At 39.0% G+C, this 22,616-nt stretch overlaps 1 protein-coding gene across 5 annotated transcripts in view; it reads right to left on the bottom strand.

Moving 5' to 3' along the window:
* WIPF3 (WAS/WASL interacting protein family member 3) overlaps window positions 1-22,321 on the bottom strand; it is a 37,694-nt gene extending 15,373 nt beyond the window's left edge. For 2 of the 5 annotated variants that reach the window (XM_083866075.1, XM_083866079.1), the window contains exons 1-2: window positions 20,585-20,889; window positions 7,954-8,124 (exon numbers count right to left, since the gene is read on the bottom strand). In XM_083866075.1, the coding sequence (XP_083722201.1) occupies window positions 7,954-8,064 (111 nt within the window). In that variant the 5' untranslated portion in view covers window positions 8,065-8,124; window positions 20,585-20,889. Of the gene's footprint in view, window positions 1-7,953; window positions 8,125-20,584; window positions 20,890-21,734; window positions 22,029-22,056; window positions 22,210-22,276 lie in introns of those variants that run through there. The other 3 variants (XM_083866078.1, XM_083866076.1, XM_083866077.1) reach the window with 3 other exon arrangements.
* Between the last annotated feature and the right edge of the window lie 295 nt (window positions 22,322-22,616).

Raw genomic sequence — 22,616 nt, 5'->3', positions numbered from 1 at the left:
AAGAAACTTACTCTGTAGCTTCCTTCCACGACTGCTGACCACAAGTGTTCCATAAAGAGATTCCTGTAACCATTAGGACAAAGGTATTTAAATTAATTCAGCTCCTCAAAGACTGCATCCTTTTCAAAAGCAGAACTGACAGAAAAAAAGTAATATTTCCAGCAAGATGCTAGAGCAGTCTAACAAACTACAATGTCATCAATTTTTATTAAAAGAGTTAGATTGTTTTGGAACAAAGTAAAACATAGAAGTTGACCAGAAATCTCACTGTAAACTGACCAGCATGTCTTCCTTGACATAGTACAGTATTATAAAAGTCATCTATCCATTTGTAGCTCAGCATGAAATCTGAAACCCCAGAGGAATTTGGAACTTGGTTCCAAGATCAATCCACTATTACTAGTTTACAGTGATGCCAGGAATTAATGATTTTACATTTGCAGCAGAAACAGTTTGCCCAGCAGGCAAGAGCATTGTTTTTACAAAGAATTCTCAAACCAGCAGCTAAAGTCTTCACCAGGAATGTGCTAAGCAAAGCAGTAGCAACAGAAAAGAAGGAGCTTATTAAAATAATAAACCCAGTTTCCAGCACATGACAAACAGGAGTACCACAGAGAAAAACATTGTCATCCTTCTTGCATTTTCATTACATATGCATCAGGTGTGGTTTCACTCATGCATTGTCACATACAAAATAAAACAATCAAAATAATCCCCCCTTCCAAGTTCAAGGAAAAAAATCTAGCGAGTGTCAACAACAAAGTAGATGTCTTTTTTATTTTAAATATTTTAAACTGCTTGTTTCTAAAGAAGCTTGGGAGTTCTGGTACCTGGCAGCTTTGGTTCTGTCCACAAGAGAGCACTGACCTCTGATTTAAAGCTTTTTAATTATGGAAGACCTCACCACAGTGCAAGACTCCACCTGCACAGTCATTTGCAAGATCAGAGCCACTTCTTGTGTTTCTGCTGTGTAGCATAGGACAAAACTAATTAATTCTTGGCACCTGGTCTGCCTGGGCAAACATGGCACTCTCTCAGCCTTCTAGCAAGCTGAGCTTCAAATGCTTCCCATGCGAGGGGTCACTCTCCAGCCAACTTTTCTGAGGGAACACACATGAGGGGACCTGCCAAATAGCTTCCTGGCAGCTAATGAAATCATTGTTTCAAGAGAATGACAGGGCCAGCACTTGAAAATTCCACCTACACCCAGCTCAGTACTGATTAACCGAGATCTCAGTCTCGGTTCTGCAGTCTGAACCTGCCAGGTTGAAAAGGTCATTGAGCAATGTGTGTGCTTAGATAGGCTGTGTCTACACCAGCCTTGTTCCTCAGCTCCCAGCTAGGGAAGTAGTGCAGAAGTTGTTAGGGATCTCTTTCTGGCAATGGAGCCACCACCCAGTCCTGGCTTTAGTCCCAAAGCGTGAGGCCTTTCAGTGTTAGCAGAGCCTGCAGTGCCTGCTCTGCACCTGCTTGAAGCTACCACCACACACAGTGGCAGGGAACAGAACACAAAAACCAGCACAGCAGGAGCAACTTTCTTCTAAATCCATGTTCCCAGTGCTCATTTCAAACACCACCAGAAATCAATGCCCCTGCACCCAATAAACCCTCTGCACCTTATGCTAGCACCGCTGCATCAGAAAATATAAAATGTTGTATACTAAAGAGTTCAATTGCTCTTGCCTCAAATGGAGCAGTGGGCTTATTCACTAGGGCATACTTAAGGTTTTTCAGCATGGGTTGCTAGATTTCTGTACCTGAATACAAAAAAAGCAACAGAATCAGTAGGATCATTTATACCTGCTGAGCTTTTCTGTGGGTATTTAACTTTCTGACACCCACATTTTAAATGTAAATTCTGACTGTTCTTTCACTAAAAGAAAACATGCAATAACAGAACCCACCAAAATGGAGGCAATATAAAATTTAAACTACTCTAAATGTGTTTCCCAGCAGTCCAGAAAAATCCAAGTCAAATACCAAAAATTCCCTGGGACTGGCTTAAAAAATAATTTTGAACTTCATCTTTTAGTTTCTAATTTTTTTCATGAGATTCAAAGTCCCATGATTGTCTCTGCATCAATGAAAAGAAAGGGAAAGCTCTTACATAAACAAGAAAATCTGAGGGCCTGGCATTGCAATAAAAATGTCAAACAGTACAAGGCTGAAAACATTGCCATGGGAGCTGGTGACACTAGCACTGTTTATTCTCTCTGTCTACCATAGCAGATTCTCCAGAACAACAAGAGGTACCATGAATAGTACCGGAAATTTCAGCATGTAACAACTTACATCACAATTTAATCTCTCTCAAAGAACACTAGGCCATTTCTCATACTCAGTTACTTGTGGAGAAGCTGATCATTCTGAAATGCCTTTTAGCATCCACACAAAATTATGATTAACCCAAGAGCAAATAACAACAAACTAGCATTTCTTGCACTGTCACCTTCCAGCCATTCAGAGAAGTCCTACTCAAGTGTTGCTACTCTTCTGAGTTCTCTTAATTAAAAGGCTAAAGGTATAATATTAATTGACAGATGGAATTTAATAGGTAGCCACTGCATACACTAGAGATGGGGTACTGACTTTTAAGGGCATTATTAGATTAGAATGGTAAATTCTAATGTGTGATTAGAATGGTAAATTAACCTATTAGTTCTCTGCAGCTAGGCTGAGCTTGATCATTTACAGCTGGTAACTCCACTCTGCAGTTTCCATACTTGTATATTATACATATGAAAATCAAAGAGAAAGAATGCTGTTTAAATGTGTTCCATTCCATTCAGACGTGTAGAACACATGACACTATGAAGAAACCTGCAAAACAGAACTCATTATCTAAATACATTTAAAAGGGTGATGTAAGAGTTCTCAAGGGAAGCATTCAAGATTAGCCCTTAGGAACTATATGCAGTCCATGCCCCTGTGCCTGTCCAGATAAAACAGAGCAATGCCAGCCTAGTATTTATGTTTTCTTTTCATCTTCTCCACCTTTCACAGCTCCCACTTACCCGTTCTGTATTTGTTGACTACAAGAGTAGAAGGCTACAGCAGCAACACTTTGAGATGCCACAGCCATGCAACCCCAATTTTCCAACAGCTGAAAATTAAATTAAATAAACCACACAAAGACACAGCATTTTTTCCCCCTACATGATTGCCTCTCACTTCTTTATGAAAGTAGGCTGGTGAGAGATATGATACATTATTAAAACATTATAAATCAGTATCCTTTATTTTGTCTGTAAGAAAGCACTTCAAAATTTCAGCTGTGCTTTGTCCAGCCTTTAGCACAGTTTGTATGTTCAGTCAGTCACCAAGATTACCAAGCCTGCACTTTCTCTCACTCTGTTGTATTTTACCTATCAACAATAAATATTGTACTTTAGTATCTCCTGGCCTAGAGACTCCATGACTAAAGTACTAAATATGATCTTGCAACTCAGATAAAGTTTTAATAAACACATTCCTATATATTTTGCTGTTGGCACCCTCCACAATTCTGTTCTTTCAGTATCACACTTGCATGTCTAGGGGTCTGAATAAAAACTTGAGAGATTACTTTAATTTTTACAATAAATAATTAGCAAGCATGACTGAAAATTTATGCATACGAGTGCTCATATGTGCACATTCGCTCATACTATATTTGGTAAGACCAAATCAAAATTCCATAAATCATCATTATCTTCAGCCAAGATGTTTTACATATGTTGTTTGTTCTCTTTCCAAAGAACAGTAGTGCTAAATGTCATAGGAGCAAAACCAACTCCCACACAACTTCAGATGAGCACTGCAGTGCTCTGAATTTCTTAGGAAGGCTGAAGGAAACAGCTCAGCAAGGTTTTCAATCTAACAACTGCACGAAGGAGGGGAAAAAAACATCCCCCCAAGGAAAACTATCAGGTGATGTTTTTCTGAACCTTGGAAATCCTTCTTCTGTGCAAATTATGGTTTTATCACAGCATTATATCATGAGGAATTGCTTTTCTGAGTTTTCTATTACAAGAGTAGAAAATAAGAAAAGAAAACACTGACAGATTTATCTACAAGTCTAATTCTGCTCTTAATTCTTAAAAAAAAATTAACTAAATAAGAACAAGGTAATAATTAAGACTAATCTACATGCTAGTCTAGCACTCATCATTGTTTCAAGTTTCATATTTCTATCACCAAAGTAAGCATATTACTTTCTCCTCCTGCTATCCTAGTTTCTAGTGTGCCAAAAGACAGCAAATAAACACCTGGTGCTACTTCATGAGCTTTAATCATTTGAACCATTGTGATTTTTGGGGTTAATTTCTATGCTAAGACTTTAATCATAACAATTCTGAAGAGAACAGAAGTATTTTCTTAATCTCCACAAACATATGAATCATTAAACAAACATCTCTGAGTAACGCACAACCCAGCAGGGCTGCTATGCATCCACACTTCCTCCAATATTAACATTTTAATAGGTGATGACTGATCTTAACATTACAAATTCATATATAGAGAGGCTACACAGCAGTAAGCAACCTTCACTGCATGTAATAAGTGAACAGGGTTTATCAAAGCAAAATTTTCTCTTGATCCTTTTCTAGGGAAATAAAGTAGAAAAAAATTTTAATCAGTCTCAGTGGTGACACCTACTCCAGAAAATATGACAAACCAAAACCAACCTGGTTGCCTCATATGCCAAACTTAAAGGCAGTGGTAAAGAGTGGTAAAAAAATAGAGAGGGAATAAAACGAAGTTATTCACAAGCAGAAAGCTTTAAAAAACCCCAAACCAACCACCCTCTTCCCCACGACCATCAACAAAAACCTCTATTAAAAAACCCCCACTTTATAAGACATGCCCATAAACTAAAAGAACTTTAGAACAAACACCCTATACCTCCTATCTAAGTGTGCTTTGTTAAGGTGTAGAGGAAAAGGGAACAAGAAGAGAATAGAATTCTGTAAGCCAGTACCAGAAATCACATCAGGGCACAGTTTTATCTTGCCTACTCACCCCACTCATCTTTATGACCCCCAGAAGGCAGGCATTTGAAGACATGCTCAATTAATCTAATTAGCTATATTTACATTTTGACTCAGCCACCTACATCTGCTACGGCAGACACCCCACCATTCCCTCCTGAGAGATACAGGAATTTGTTGCCTTTTAAGTTTGCTCTAACAGCCAGTAGCTTTTTGGCTGTTGGGCACAGGTGGCTCCTAGCACATCTTAAATACCATCTCCAAATCACTTTGTATTGTCTTGTAACAGTTTTTGTGAACAAAATTCACAAGTAAAAGTACTTACAGAACATCAGCAAGTCCAAAAGTCTTAAAAAACAGTAGGAACAAGGCCAAAAAAATACTAGGAAAGAACTTTCTTCTGCCTTAAGAAGGAATTAACAGGACAAAATAGCTAAGTGCCAACAGTGATTAGAATTTCTATGAAGTAAGGACTGCAAAATTGTTTGGGATCAAGGCTCACAATATTTGCAAAGAAAATGTGCAGAGAAAAAGATAACGTGGTGACTACTTCTGGTAAAAACCTCTTGAGAGTGAAAGCAAGAGGAAAGTACGTTTCTCATCCATAACTCGAAAAAGACAAGCCTATGGTACCCCTGCAACAGCATAATGAAAAACTATGGGATTCTAAAACCCCACCTACACCAGACATTTTTCTTTTAACATAAATCACCTAAGTTAAACTAGTGGCTTACCCACATATCAATAGCAAAATTAAAACCTAACTTTTAATTGCTAATATGCAAATCTTACCCTGATTTAATCATACCAGTATAATAAAAATCACTGCACTGTTTACTTTGGAACTTTTCCAGCTGTTGGCCAAATAATAACTTATTTGCTTTGAAGGTTTTCCTTAAAGCTACATGCCTGTTAAATTTTTTTCCTTCTTCCATCCCCCAACTGTAGATCTAGCAGCTGTAACAACAGCTGGGCAGTTTAGCAACTGTAAAAGACAAATGCCAATTTCTAGAAAAGGGCTTTCTAGCATAAGAAAATAGGGTCTGAAGCAAGTTTCTGCAGATCTCCCAACTATAAGATTTTACACTGTAACTTGGCACCAGCTGGAGAGCTGCCTCTTACTCTCTGCTTCTGCTGAACTCACCAGGCAGATTCCTGATCCTGTCTCTCATTCAGTTTCGACAAGGAAAAGTAATTTTGCTCTTGCAGAAAAAATAATGTCCTGCCATGCTCTTTTATTAATTATTTTTGTTGATTAATATACTCTTTTTAGTATCAATACTTATTAAAAACAAGGCTTCACTATCCTACATTAACTAGAAACACATCTAGTGTATCATGTCACCAAGATTGAACTGACTCTAAATTCTGCATGTCTTATACAGAGATCACCCCACTTGAAACAGAATGATCCAACTACAATATGAAAATAGGCCTTCTTGTATCAAAACCCTATCATGGTAGTGGGTTTAGTCATCAGAAAAGGGAAGAGGAAACAAAAAATCCTAACCATGTTCATAATGATCCTTAGGAGACCTTTTAGTTTTCTCAAGTAATTTACAATTGGCGTATATTAGAGGAGTCTAAAAATGTCTCTAGATACTTTACTGACCTAAATTTATTAGGATAAGAACATTTGTAGCTGCTGTTGACTTTAATTGCAGTTGTGAGCATTAAGCTGCTTACAATATGCAGCCCACTTATTTCAGCATCTAAGTATAGGTTGTATACCAGCCCAGAAGAATTGCTAATTGGAAACACTGCTCATGGTGCCAAAGTTAAAACTGAATGCTGAAAAGAATCAAACACTGCTTATTTCATTTGCTGTCTTTATCCTCCTCCTCTTCATCTCCACAACTCATGGGGAGTTTTACAAAATGGTTCAGCCTGTAAAGTAGCAGAGAGAAACTTGCAAGGAAACCTCCTTCTGGAAAAAAAGATAAAATAAGACCATTATGAACAATACCAAACAAAATCAACCAACCTTCCTGGGCACAAAACAGGCAGAGATGCCAGGGAATGCAAGCCAGAAATGTAGTTCTTAAAAAAAGAAATAAATATGAAGTACATCAGAAGTACATTTGAAGTACCATGTACTGTTTTGCTACAGAGACTAACATACTCTGCAAATAAACACAGCAGTGACAGAAAAATGTATGAAAAAAAGTCAGGAGAGATTTTATGACTTGAACTCAACCATGCCAGGTTCCGCTCTTTAAAAAAAACTAAGAATTTCAATGCAGAAACAGGTTATGACCAACTGATCACATAATTCAAGGAATTACTTGAACAGGTTTTACCTGGTGCAATAATTGATTGTGAAGGTATGAAAATGTAATATCCTGAAAGTTCACCCAGAGCATCCTCCTCTTATTGCAAACATGCTGGCAAGGCACATGTTCTAATTCATGACACACAGAGTAATGATCTGTTACAAGCTGTAACTGTTCTGCACATGTACAAGAGAATATTGTGCTGTATCCCCAGGAAGACACCGTGTACTAGAAAGGGCAAAATGTACAGCTGAACACTGTGAGTCTTAATAGGAGCTGTAGGAAAAAGGATGAAGAAATTAATACTTACCATCTGTACATTACCAATACAAAAATGAATTCCCTTTGGCTGGAAAAGTATTCACAAATGCTAAATTCTCACCATATGCACTCTAATAATCTCAAAACGTTTTGATCATACACTCCTAGCAGTAACAAAATTTTTGAGCATGTACCCCAATATACATAGGTTTATTTCTTTAAAAGTATACACATGTATGACTGGAGTTTCAGTATTTTCATCCCATGCATCAACAGATCATCTCACACAGCCCACTTTGGAGACCACTGCTATAATGAACAGAAGAGCCAGTGCCAGCAAAACAAACATCTGCCTGAGATATTTGCTATGAATATGCATGCCAAGATCCTGTGGGCTATGAGCTGGCTAAGCTAAGCTTTTGATCATAGAAATGAAAAGTCAGTCTTACCAGTGGTGGTGGTGGTGGAGGGGGCCCTCCAGAAGGTGGTGGTGGAGGGGGGCCTCCAGAAGGTGGTGGAGGTGGTGGAGGAGGAGGTGGCGGTGGTGGTGGCACAGGCATCTGCTTGGATTTCTAGCTTCACGCCGTTGAGAAAAATATACCGAAGTCTATGTCCTTGAGCTAGGAGGAGAAGGAAGGGAGGAGAAGAAAAAGTGGAAGAATAAAAATAAAAAACAGAGAGAAATGTGTTATACACTGCAAGCTGAAGATTGGCCAAATTATCTAGCTCTCAGCAGACTGAAGACTTTTATACTGCACTGCTTCCAAAGGTACAGTACGAACAGTCTCATTACAGTTTTGATGACAACATACATCTAAAGAGCAAGCTCACGGATATGGACCAGTGCCATGAGTACCAAATGCATAGACACTAGCCTGTCCAACTATTACATCTTGCAGGAACCTAGCCCATAGCCCTCAAATGCAATTCTGCTGAGAACAAATCATTATCAACCACATGTAGACACTCCTGCTGGGACAAAAACTCTGTTGACTTTAAGCCAGAGGTTTGCTGCTCTAAGGAGAGAGTAAGGGACTTAAAAAAACCAAAAAAACAAGGAAAAACACCCCTCATGATTAAATAATAAATAATTCTACAAATTAATGCTTCTATTACCAAATGGCATCATATCAAGGATAAGACATCACAAGTGTTAAAGTGAAGTGTCTTTCCTGCCATTTTTAAATATTAATTTTCACAATTCTTTAGCAATACACTGGAAAAAAGGCACATATCTTCCAACAAAAGCTATATGCTTTTTTTTTTTTTAATATTTTTTGCAGAATGACAGCGCATCACTCACTGATTTTCGTACCAAACCCAGCCCTCAGCATGACTCAGTCATCATTAAAGTTAACAAGAAACCCCTGTATTTCATTAGTAAAGTTGCAAATGGGAGTACTAGGCAGTGCCGAAGAGAGCCCTCTGCAAGCCATACTTGAAAACTTTTGATAGTGACATTTGGATAAATGCTCCAAACACATCTAGTTTTACATCTTGTTCTACATCCATCATGTCACAATTATTTTCTGAGATTCTTCACAATGTCATATGAAACAGTGTCAAAAGCCCTACAATAAAACAAAATATGTCATATGCTTTGTCTTTTCTTTCTGCAAGGCTTTATCTTAACAAGAAATTACATTGGTTTCTCACATTTACTCTTTATACATCTCTCTAGGTCCTAATTTGTTTCCATGACTCCTGAAAGGTCTTAAAAACATTTTTCACATTTTACTAGAAATTGATGTTAAGTTGAAAAGACCACATTCCCCAGAGCCTATTCCCCTTGCTTCTCCCATCATTTTTAAAAGCGGGCAATCCATGCTTTTCCAGAATCATCTGTGTATGGAGGAGGCATGACAGTTACATCTGGAAAAGTTCAGGAGAGAAGACAACATAGAAATGAGGCAAGTTACAGTCTTCAGTGGAATATGTGGCTATTTTTGCTAGAGGGTTAGATTGGAAGAGCCAGTGAAATTAAAACGTACATGCAGACTTGTTCTCTTCCTACCTAGTGTACATGAACAATATCCCAGTAATGTCTGAGTATTTTTCTCCTCTTTTATTTTGTAAAATACTTAGTGAGAGATCAGTCAAAAATTAAACACGCAGAGCCTCTGAAACACTCACTTTCTCCCTTGAGAGACTGCTGTGCAAAGGGCTGGCATATCAAAGCACCCTGATCTGTAACAGAATCAGTTACAATCACTTTAATAATCTCTTAATGAAGCTTTCCAAGAAAGCTGGCATTACAGCATCTCCACCATTCCACCCTCATTGTTGCCCTATTCAAAAATCCATTATCAGAAGATATCTCTTTTCCTCAATTAAGCCATTCAAAAACATGGACATAAGGAGAATGAGTCTTCCCTGCTAATAATATGTTTCGGGTTAGTGTCTTCCTACCCTGCAATACAGGCCTTTTGTCTTCATTAAGGATTTGGAATGGGAAATATGCTCTTAGTCAAATTAGGAAAAAAAAATACAACCCACGCTCCTGTGGCAAACCACATGAATGGCAGCAGGAGGTAGAGCACATTGGAGGCAAGCAGCAGTGGGAGAAAGGAAATGGGAATCATCTCCTGCTATTTAAAAGTCACAATCTGAAATGCCATCAGATGACTTTTCTAGCTGCCTCTCCATCAGCCCCTGTCCCAGCACCCGTTCCTCCAAACGATGCAGCCTAAATTCAAGGACTAGAAACTGTGTGACCATCTACAACCCAAAATTCAGTGCAGAGGAAGGGTTCACCATGTATCCCACTCCCATATCCTGCTGTCCAGTGGCATCAGGGAAAAACGCATTCTGTGGGGCTATAACACATAGCCCTTGAATGAAATACTGAAAACACCATGTAGCTTTCCTCCCATGCTGTTTTGAACCTTCTATAAATGAACCATCTTTCAGAAAATCTTGCTGATGTGTCTTCTTTTGTCTCTTACCACAAATTCAGAAGCTTGATGTCCTGACCTCGGCATGCTTTTGTGTAAACATTAAAACACATGAGTTTTATACCAGCACTATTGCACGGTAATGCCTACACAATGAGGAATTATTTTCCACATAGGGGCTCTATTTGTTCAAGTGGGCTTTGAAAGGAGCGCTGCCATCTCACAAGTAGACAATGTATGCTGATAAAGACAGGAATCTTCAAGCTAACTTACAATAAAAAACATTTGGCTCTTAACATTTAATCATATCTACACATTTTAATATGTAGGACTGGCTATGATAACCTCTTCTGTGTTACTGAAGCAATATCATGCTGCATTGAAATAAACTTATAAGAAGGCTGCAACTCTTTCATTATATCAACACACGTTACTTTGAGGCTTCTGTTCATTGGTTAAAGGCTGTATTTCATTTGCTTCTCCCCTTATTATATTTTATTTTATATATATTATATATATATATGTATGTATACAAACACATATATATAAAATATATAAACTATGGTCAGTAATTTCACACAATAGCTTCAGAACATGCTGAGTTTATGGATTTTTACAGAATAATCTAAATGAATTCTGAATTAAAACAAAAAAAGGAGTATCATATTGATCAGTTCTAGTGTCTGGTAAGACCCAGGCAAGAAGGAAATGCTACAAAGGATCCTTAAGGCACATGTGCCCTTTCTCCACTCCTCTAAAAATACATACCTATAATTGGAAGAGAGGGGTCTGAACTATCCCTGAGAGACAGAAATAAAAAGATACAGTTTGAAAGGCTGGCAATAGGTGGAGGGGAGAAGCCTATATGATTAACCTCAGTTTCCTAAGGCAAGAAGCAATGTAAATCTTACCTTGACTTAAATATCACACAACAGAATCAAGCCCAACAATTGTAGAATTTATTGCAAAAAAAAAAAGAAAAAAAAAAAAAAAAAAAAAAAAAAAAAAAAAAAAAATCGAAAATCTCAAACCCTGACTTTTCTAGTCCACCTCCCTACCAAAGCAAGGTTGTACTTTTTTTTTTTTTTTTTAGTGCTTTCTGAAGTCTAATTTTAGGTGTCCCAAATAATGTGGCTTTTATTATTTCCCTTGGGAAGCTCTTTCCCAGTCAAATAACTCTTTTAGTTCAGATTGCTTGACATGCAGCCTAATTTCTCATCTTAGTTTGATCCCATTTGCACTCCACTGCAGATGACTCTACCTTGTTCCAAGCAAAACAGTTTTTCCTACTGCTCAGCATCAGCTTTGTGGAATATAAGCACTGTATATATAATTCAAAAGTACATTTGCAAGAACTTGTTATACTTTTTGAGTTGTTTTACTGCTCACAAGGCAGTGAATTTCTCATCAGTTGGAGAAGATTATTACTCTTCTCTAATCTCAAAACAATTGGTCTTCTTTTGTTCTGTTAGTAAGGATAATTCTGAACCTGGTAATTTCAGGTGTCACAGATTGTTCTTTGCGTGTTCCCACTGGTTGTGTTTGAATAGCAGCTCAGTTTAAGAACAAGACTGCGGTCATCAATGCAAGAACTCAAGCTCCAGATTCCTGAAGGCCCAAAATAAAGTCTTCACCCAGACTTTAATTTGAAGTGTCAGGCAAGACAGAGGAGGTGCAAATCTTTCTTTTTCATGGGCTGCTGTCACAGTCTTGTGCTAGATTTGCCTGTGGGAAACTCAAAAACTCTGCCTAAGCTTTTCTGTAGCTTTAGTCTCACTTTATCCAGCTACCAGACATGCAGAAATTCTGATCCAAGTGCTTCCCAAAGGTCTCCTCCTGAAGCATCGCTGCCACAGCCTCAGTGCAGGGCTCATACTAAAACAAAATCCTGCTGGGAGCAGAGAGATGCACAAAAAAACAGTGGATTTTGTACAGCAGCTCACATGTCACCTGCCACGCTGACGTTCAGCAGAACCACCACAGGTGTGCCTTCAAAGACTATTCTAAAATACCTTCACCCATCAAGGAAAGGGAAGGCATAAACCAGCTGTGCCTTCAATTTATTATAATGCTTAGAAGGGGAAAAGATAGAGGGAAAAAAAAATCACAATTATTTAAATATGCATAATATGCATTTATGCACTAAAACAATTCTAAACTTTTAAATGGCCAGTGTCCTTAGGTCTTTAGGTGGTATAGTCATTAACATGAAACAACACAGATGGAATTGAAAATCTGACACTTATAACCAAATTGGAGAAAGGACTGCAAAATAACAGATTCATTACTACTGGATTTGCAATTGCTGAAGTTGCACATTCTGGAGTAGGTAATCAGCTTTGGGGAAATGTTCAGGTTTTCTTCCTTCAAAGGAAAGGCTGGGGTAGATCTTTCAAAGGTGTGCAGGAGAGCTTATCTATAATATTGGTCTTACTTTCTTGATTAAAAACTAAAGAAAAAAGTAGACCACAAACTGGGTTTATCTTTTAATCAACTTTTATATGATCAAATATTATTTCCTGATTAACTGTAGTGTTCTGAGTTATAGCTTTTAAGTCCCTATAATTCAACAGAAAAGTCAAATATTTTCAAAATTACCTATGAAAAAACAGCATCAATAAGCATCTACTCAACTTCCATGATCTCAAAAGTAGACAATTAATTTTGTGCCCATTGGCTCCCGTGAAACATCACTGAACAACAACTGGAACCATCGGTATGAGATCTCCACAGATCTTTTAAAGACAGAACAACACATAGAGATACACTGAAGACTATAAACAGAGAATAGCAGATGTGTGTTACACAGATCCACTTCCTGCTGTCACTATCACACAACTGGAAAAGATTTGGAAAAAGCTTCTGTTTGAAATGAGCTGGTCTAGAGTCTAGTTTTAAGATAATCAAATAATTTGACATTTAAGCATTAGATGCTACTTTTTTTTTTCTTCTTTTTGAGTATGAATGACTTTTTTGAGTTTTGAGAACCCAACAAGAAAGAATCAAGGTAGACCCTCTGAATATCCTCTTTTTCACCCTGCAATGATAATCCCATTCACAAAATAATTTATAGTCTCTGCAGTATTTGAGACATTTAAGAACTGTGCAGAGGAGTCAAGCTGTTAGAACCTTCATTTACAGAAGGAAGGCAAATACCCATCCACATAACTATCTTATTAATATAATATAATATAATATAATATAATATAATATAGTATAATAATTATATATTAAGACTTTCACATGTATATTCTGGCAGCTGACTAAGAAAACTCCAGCCTTTCACCATCTCCTAACAGTTGTGCACCTGACTTGTGTACAATTTGAGAGAAATTTCTCTTCTCAGTCGCCGTTTACGTCACTGCAACTAAAGGCAGAATCTGACTTTTTCAATTCCATTGGAATGTGCAAACCTTAATGAAGGGTTCTTTCTCCATTAAATACCTGATGAAACACTTCTAAGCAGCATTTATCTTCTACAGGGTCTGTAGGATTGTCTCACAGCACGTAGCAGTATCCTGAATTTAAGCCAAGGACTCTAAGTTCCCCTCACCTTGGACTATTTCCACCAGGCTTAATGCAATTAAGGGCTGCAACCCCTTTCTGCCTGAAAAAGACCCAGCATGACTCTTATTCTGTCAGAAGCCTGATAAAATTGCCACAAACTGTCCAGGGCTGACCCAGCAGGGACCACAGGAATTTGAAGACGCCTTGCTTCCATGTGTGCTGTGGGCAGATCTCTGCTGGGCTCCCGATGGTGCTGAGGCCAGAAATTACAGTGCTATGCCTTAACAACCTCCCTTCAGAGGCAAAGCTGCACAGATGACTTCACATCCCTACATATGACTATTTCAGGGTGTAGCTTCCTCTGCTCCATGGGGATCTGTCACAGAAGACTGATTGTAAAGGAGCAGAATAAGAGAATTCATCATCCTCTTTGAAATAAGGAGTAAGAGAAAAGAACAACACATACCAAGAAGAAATATGTTGTGCCTATAGTAGTGTTAACCTGAAGTTAGAGTCAAAAGACAAATGAGGTAAATTAGAAGTAATTAGGACTTGAACAAAGACATAACTTTTCAAAGGAAACAATTTATACAAAGGGTTTCCTTGAAATTAATACTGCATCATCCACACAAAGACAGACATGGCTTATTTCACTGCCAGATATACAAACAATGGTGAATTCGATATACAGCCATTAGCAAAGTTAATCACTGGCCTAAGCTAAAGAAAGTGCAGCTCAGTTCAAGGTCATGGCCACATTCTGAAGACAACTGTTTACTCTTATACTCCTCAAGAGTATCTGTATGAGCAGAGCTTGATCTCTGTTGTAGAGGTAACTTGATGTTTCAGGTTAACATTTGCAAGTTTTGTAGCCTCTGCTAAGAAGCTAATGGTATGTTCTCACATAATAATTAATGACCTATTCCTTTATAGTTATTCATATATTTATTTACTATCCTTTTTTACTACAGAATTATTTGAAAAGTATAGCTGTACACAGAACGGTTTCCACAAAAAAATTCCAAACATTGTTTAACTGATTTCCTTAACAGAACAAAGTTTTGCTTTCCGATTTAGTGGCTAGCACCAAAATGGAAAATGCAAACAATTCAGCATCTTGCTCTTCTATATTTGCTACAGACACCTCAAACTGGTCTTAAAATGCCAGTCAAGTGAAAAGAATTTGCAAACCTGGGTATCGAAAGACTAGAGGACTTTATAAATCCAGTTCTTAAATAATTCTGAAATTTCCACTTTCAACCACGTGTTATTTTATTAGAGGTCCTATTTTCACAGCTTTACATCTTGAAAAGATAAATTTATAGAAACCTGCATGCATGCCACATCAGGCTGATAGCTATGAGCTTAAGAAACAGTCTAATACAGGCAATGCAAGAAAAATAAATTTTGCAATTCAAAATGCACCATGCTTTCCTACAATACAGTCTGAAGCCCCAGCATGGACTGTGGTCATTGTATGTTCTAAGGAGAATTGTCTTTCACAAGGGATGTAAAACACAACGATCTAGTCACCTGCAGGAATAAGTTGTCAGGCAAATCCTCACCCCAAAGAAAGAATGGGAAGCTTCGATTCTGGTTTTCAATGAAATTGTGATTACCTAATTTCCATTCCAGAAGTAAAAATGTTATCACTGATGGCCTAACAAATTAAACTATAACTTCTATAAACTATAACATTTATTCTCACTTTCATGCCCTTTTCTGTCAATCCTGTTGAAGTTGTTGTCCCACTTCAGTGACATAATTGATAGCTTCATCTCAGATGTTCTTTACATCAGGGTAAGGCTTCCAAACTTGTAAGTATATAAATATAAACCCCAGTGTTATTAAGAAAGTTTTGCTATGCTAACACAATATTGGTTTTTTTGCTATTTTAACTAACTCATTATTCTGAAAAAATAATATGCTATATGTTCTTATTCTCCTTTAAGTATCAAAGCTGATATCAAACTTCCTATGTGCTTTCTTGTACAGAAAATTGTTAGCTCTTTTTAAAGGCAGTGCACAAAGTATCTAGCTCCAATCTTTTTACTCATCCATTTACTCAGGACAACGATTTTACTTTGTACAATAAACAGCAACTTTCAGTCATTTGCAATTGCAACTAAAAAAAAAATCATGACAAAATCTGTTTTGATTTGTAGGCCTAGTTCTGAATTTCTAACAAAACAAAGTGCTGAGAAAAAAACAACATGAGTTTATTAAATTGAATTTTCAGCCTTTTGACTTATTAAAGGTCTTCATTTGTAATTCCTTGGGAAAGGCATTATATATAGCGAGAAAATTGTGATTGATACCTACCTGTACCACATGGCATAACCAATGAACATCAGGGATTCAAAAATACTCAACTAACTTTGCTGCCTGATGAAGAAAGAAAATGATTCTAGGGATTAAATGGCAATAGAAATTTTTCTGCATTTGTATCTATCATAGGCACAAAGGAGAAGAGTGGTTTTCTTTTAACAGCTCCCAAGTAAACTTTCAGAGCAATCAGTATCTGCTACCATCAGACCGAGCAGCTTAAAGATGAGAGCTCACTTGCTTCCATGAATTCTGGTGTCAAGTTTTATGTTGGCTTTGGACTTCAGCTTTCACATTAACCAGCCTGGATCTGGTGCATCCTCTTTTTTTAATTTCATTTTGTGAATATCTCTCCCCTTTCCTAGTGGTTTGCCAATCTCTCCATTCCCATCCTCCTCTTTCTTTGCCCTGGTCACCATTCACCGCATCTGCTGCCTGCTGTTGATGTAAGGCAAGGCAAGTAGAGGCATTTCATTTAAAAGGTAGAGTTGTCTGCCCTGAGGAAAGAACCACTGCACATGGAACAAAAGTAAGTAAGTAAGTCTGCATGATGATACTAAAGGTTCAGCACAGGCTACTAGTACTTAGAAAAACAGAAGAAATGCAGAGCTAGGCTTATCCAGCTCTGGAAAAACCCAGAAAACGTGATTCTAGGGGATATCAGGATGTATATTCTGACTAGAACTGGTAAGTATTAGTGCAAATGTACAAAGCTCCACCTGATGGATTGGATCAAAGATTGAAGTATTGGAGAAAAACAAGCAGGTCTGGGCAGAGGAAAGGAGAAAAACTAACCACAGCATATTAATTTTGCAACCACTCCAGGCCTTTGCAGCTCTTGGTACAGTCTGTTCAGAGCAAGCCCAAGTACCCCCACATGGGACTGCATCATTTATCCTACTGTTAAATCAATGTAAACTCATGATCACTTGATCCAAGAATATTTTGTACAATCCGCTTTTGCATAATTTCCTTGCTACTTAGTCATTTCACAGCTAAAAAAGGCTTTCATTCTGCATTAAATGCCCTGTTAGGCCCCACATCAATCACTCACACAGTACATTACAGAGGTAGTCTCCACCCCATCTGCCAATTTACTAACCTAGGGGCTAATCCATCTCTTTTTTTTTTTTTTAATGCCAAATTTTCCTTTGTTTTCAGCAGAAGTGAGATCAGTTCTTTAGGATTTAACTCTGAAAATACTCCAGGAAACATGATCTGCAACAACAGAAGAAACTCACTAATGCGTTAGGCTGTTCACACTCACACAACTGACCAATAAAAGCAATTTTCTGTCCAAATCCCAGGCAGAATTTGACAGATATTTTTGCAGTGATTTACATATCCCCAAGAGAAGCAAACATTCCCTCTGAAAATGAGTTGCTAAAACCCCAGTCTGTTTTCCTGGTATGTAAGCTTGGCTTGCTTTTCATGTGCCTCATGATTTTCTTTATTTGTCTACTCACCTAACACAGCAGATCTATAGATTTTGAACAGATATAGAGTTATTTATTTTCTTCTTTAGCATATTAAAAATGTGTAACTGACTTGGACAAAAGCCAAAAACCTCTCAGGACTATTTTATACACATACATATTTTTGCTGCATACATATTTTTTCCTCACACAAAACTACACCACTAAGGAAAGCAGTAACATAATAGCTTTAAAACAATAGGGTACGAAAGAGGAACAAAAGACCCCAAGACCTCCTTTGTGATGTAGTACCATATTCTGTTCTCTTTTTTTTTTTTTTTTTTTTTTTTTTTTTTTTTTTTTTTTTTTGTTACTTATAATGAAAAGAGGAAAACATGATATACTAACTAGAAAAAGTTAAATGGTACAGCAGTCATTTAGAGACCTGTGTATGGCTCGCGAAAGGGACCAGCACAAAGGGGTTACTATCTCTAAACCTATTCATTCACTTCATTCATTTTACCCCTCTCCTATGAATGAAGCAGAAGCACTGTAATTTCCAGCCAACACTTCCATTTATCAAGGCAGGCACGGCAGTTGCCACCAGTGTAAATGGAGGATATAGAATATCCATTACACAGAAGCTGCAGAGCAGACACAGTTTGTTTAGTTTTCTTAGACACTTGTAAGAGCAGGGTCAAGACTGAGCAAGAGCTTTCATGCTGAATTTTCAGTTCTTATGCTTAGTGAACTTAACCATGAAGGGGCTTTTGGCCCAGTTTCCCCCACTTTTCACTTTAGCACCTACACTTTAGCTATAGCACCTACACTAGCTATAGCTGCTGTGTCGCTCTGCTCTGCCTGGGCTGGCTGCAGAGTGACACCATGCACACCACAGAGCATTATATATCTATTTCTAACAGTGAAAGATGACACAGGGTCAATGCAAAGAAGAATGAGGCTCTCCATGCATGATCTTATTGAGAGAGAGATATTTCTGGTACTGAAATCTGTTTCAGCTGTTGTTTCAATTACCATGGCATGAAAACATGCTTTTTGCATCTTGTGAAAATCCTTTAGCTGTTTCACATTCTTTCAAAGCAATCAAAAGACAGCTTTACAGCTGTCATGTATGTAATACTGAATGAGTCCACTTCACGATACTCAGAAGTCAAATTAAGGTGGTTTTTTTAAAAAAATACAATTTTGTCTAAAAATACAGATTCTTTCTTTCCAATCTGGAAGCCCCAAGGACATTTTTTTCTGTTTGCAAATATAGCACTCTTTATATCCCTGTTCATCCTGGCTACAAAGCCACCAGACAACCCTGATGCAGAATGACCACAGATAAAAAAGCAACTGTGAAGTACCATTAAGGTTTTGCTACTATAAGCCCGTTTTCAGAAAGCTTCAGTCTTTCAAAGACAGTAACTACTTTGTGTAAGAACACAGACTAATTGAGGAAGATCTATAAGAACAGTGTTAAGGGCAGTCCAGAAAGCTGCATTTCAAAACTGCAAAGCAGCCACTGGTAACTCAGTGTAATGTGAGTACTAAAGACTTCTAGACAAAAGACTTTACTGGATATCTCACTTGATTATTATGATTATTTAGTTACAAATTTCATTACACTCTGAAGAAGACAGGAATCTTTATTCTGGTGCAGCAGAGCCTAATATCGTTTCCCCAAATGTGATCTCATTTATTAGAACTTAAAAGAACTGAATAAAATACCTATATAATAATGCAGCAGATGCTCCACACACATGCAGGATCTGTAACTTACAGGGCAAGAAAGCTGAGCTGAGCTTGTCCAGTCTCACCTACTTTGCATGACTGAACAGAACTTTTCCCAGTCATAGAGTACAGAGAAGAAAAGCTTCCAAAAAAGAAAATGCTTCTGGAAAAATAATGTAATTTTTATAGGTGAGTTATGACTTACAAACCAAGAGATTTGATATCTGTCTTTTCACTGTTTTGCTTCTCTTTGGAGCTAAAATATTTTAAAATATTGCTATTAAACTTTTTAATACTTAACAGTAGTTAATTTTTTAATGTGTAAAATAGTAAATTGTGTTCTTCTACTTTGGAGTTCTCAACATCTCTCCCTTAAAATGTGCAAATATTTTTCTATTTGTTATGACTAAAATATTATTTTCTGTTCAAGGTCTTCTTCTCAGAGGACAATGAGTTTCCCACAATACTGACCTCATCAAGCAATAAAATTACTAAGTATAAGATCATCTATTAGCATCTGGCTCTATCCTGTTAGGATGTTCAACAAAAAGTGCTGATTTTTATGGATTGCTGAGATGTGGCAGTGCTATGTTTTGATTTACTATTAAAAACAAACTATCTAAATACTTTCTGCAAGTTCAGATTAAGTAGTCATTATGTACATACTACAAATATTGACTGTACATTCCCCTACTGCAGTAACAGAAATTGAGATGTTACAGGATCTTTATTTATATTTCCTCCTGTAGGTGTGGAAGGAGTGAGAGAAAAAAAAGAGGAAGTTACTTGCTTTGTATTATATGACATGATTTGATAAATACAGTCATATGTTGCCCTTTCCAGTGAAGTACAATCACAGAATCTGAATTTCAAGTGCATCTCAATCATTTTCAGGCATAGATCCAAACCAGCAATAACTTGAGCACTGCAGCTAATGAATTAAACATTGCATCTGCCCCTAAGCAACCAAAGTCTGTATGCAAAGCTGGTCAAACTATTTATATACCCCTGTCTTTATTAAAAAAGACAAATAAAAAGTTTCATATTTAAATTGCAAGCCCATTCCCTAACCCGCATCTTCTACAGGAAAAACATCAACTCCCACAGCATTCTTTCTGGTTATGAGTCTAACCCAGATTTTGTCATCATCATTTACAGCAAAACAGCCAAAGCAGTCTATCAATTAAAAAAAACACACTTACGAAATCTGCTTTAAGGGTCCCGCACTGAGCTCCTGATATGTTATCTGGCACATGGAAGCCGGTACCTGACAGCAAAGCTCAACCTTCCCACCGCAGGCAGGGCAATGTCCCGTAGGAGCCGTGGGTGGCAGCAGCGCCTGCACCGCCTGCGCATTCCAGCCGGGACACTGTTTTGGGTCACAGGTTCACGCAGTGAACGGGAACCATCCCCACGCACACAAGTGCCTAACAAGTGTCCCAGCGCCGACCGCCATCGCGCTGTAAAGTTGCATTAATTTCCTTGATCATCTGCCCTATGGCTTGTCCTGCAGAGCAGAGCACGCGAACCGAAGATGTGAACGCTGATTATACAAACACACGTTGTGAAATAAACAGGAACTTGTAGTGCATATACAGATGGAGAAACTGAAAACACTGATTGTATCAGCAAGCAGTTCAAGGACTTGCTTCATGCAGCGTGCACAGTAACAGGTATCGCTGCTATCGCAATTTCAGCAGTATGTCACTGTCTGTATCAGCAGAGCACTTGCAGACTTTAGCCCATAAATCCAGACTGCCCCATGACTGTTCTGTGTGGAAGTCATCAAACTTTATCTTATATCAGTGTTTCCTCTCCTAAATCAGGCTTGTTTTGCTATCTTTCACAAATCTTGCCTGGTAATATTCCACTTTCAGGACCTAAGGCACGCTGGTCTCATGTGTCCTCCCTATTCTCAAACTCCTGAATTTCTTGAGCGACACAAGCCCAGCCCCCTGCACAAGCCCAGAGATGCAGGCTGTCACACAACCCATCATCTCTATGCCTTCGCCAACTCCGAGCATATCCGAAGAGAAATGAAAAATCCGCATGCTGTCCTTTACCAACACATTCCCTGTCGCGCTGTATGAGCGCCAACAGGCTGAAGGGAAAGTCACTAGATTTTAGTCTCAATTTTATCCATGTTAATTATTATTAAACCTTTAAGAACTTCTTTTCAACACTTCCCCAGCACTGCCTCTCCAACATGCACATAAGTATTATGTACACTGCGCTTTTCACAATCGCTCAGCCCCGTTTTCCCGGCTGACCAATTCCAGCACATCTACTCCAAGGACGACAACTAGGGGGAAAAAAAAAAAAAAAACAAACACCAAACTTCTTGTCACGCACCGCCGCCGGAAAAGAACCCTTGTTCCTGTGCTTGACAAAACAGAGGAGCAGCACCGTGCCTGATCTCCGCCACGCTTCCCTGTCCGCCGCCGGGAGCCCCCACATCCCCAGGGATGCCCTCGCTGCCCCGCCGGCCGGACGCACCAACTCTCCCGGCCGAGTCGCCTCTGCCCCGGCGGCCCCGCGGGAGCCCCGCCCGGCGCTCCCGCCCGGCCGGGGCTGTGAGGGGGCCCTGCCCGGCGCTCCCGCCCGGCCGGGGCTGTGAGGGGGCCCGGGGGCACCGGGGACCCCCCGCCCCGCCGCCGCCCCCCGCCGCGCCCACCTGCTCGGCGCCGGAGCCGTCGGGGCCGGGGCGGCTCCTCCCGGGCAGAGGGCGCCAGGTACAGCGGCCGCCCGTCTCCCCGGGCCGGGGGCGGGGAAAGGAGCGCAGGGATCTCGGGATCCTGAGGGTAAAAAAGCCCGCCCCGGTCTTCACGAGGGCATAAAAATAAATATATATTTTTTAAAATAGTAATTTAACAGACATGCACACACGTACGCACCCCGCCCACCCGCGGGCTCCACTTTCCATCCCCGCCCCCGGGAGCGCGGCCGCTTTGGTGCGAAGGTGAAGTCCAGCTGCAGCCCGGAGCACCCTCCCACATGCTGGGGCCTCGGCAGAGCCAAAGCTATTTTTAAGAGCCGAGGTGGATGCCACAATGCTGCCCCATGGCGCAGAAAAAAGATGGCACTATCCTGGCCCCCTGCAGAAAGGCGTCCACCTGCCAAATCACTTCTGCCCTGCAATGCCCTGAGGTCCTTGTACTTGGAACTCACTTGGCACCCTTGGCTTTTGTACCCCTAATTGTGCACTAGAGGCATCTGGAAAAATAAATAAGTCTT

Source organism: Zosterops lateralis (assembly GCF_965231275.1).
Source record: "Zosterops lateralis genome assembly, chromosome: 1".
In the NCBI taxonomy this organism is placed as follows: domain Eukaryota; kingdom Metazoa; phylum Chordata; class Aves; order Passeriformes; family Zosteropidae; genus Zosterops; species Zosterops lateralis.
The sequence above is the reverse complement of the archived record's forward strand: the minus strand, read 5'-3'. Positions and strand labels throughout refer to the sequence as shown.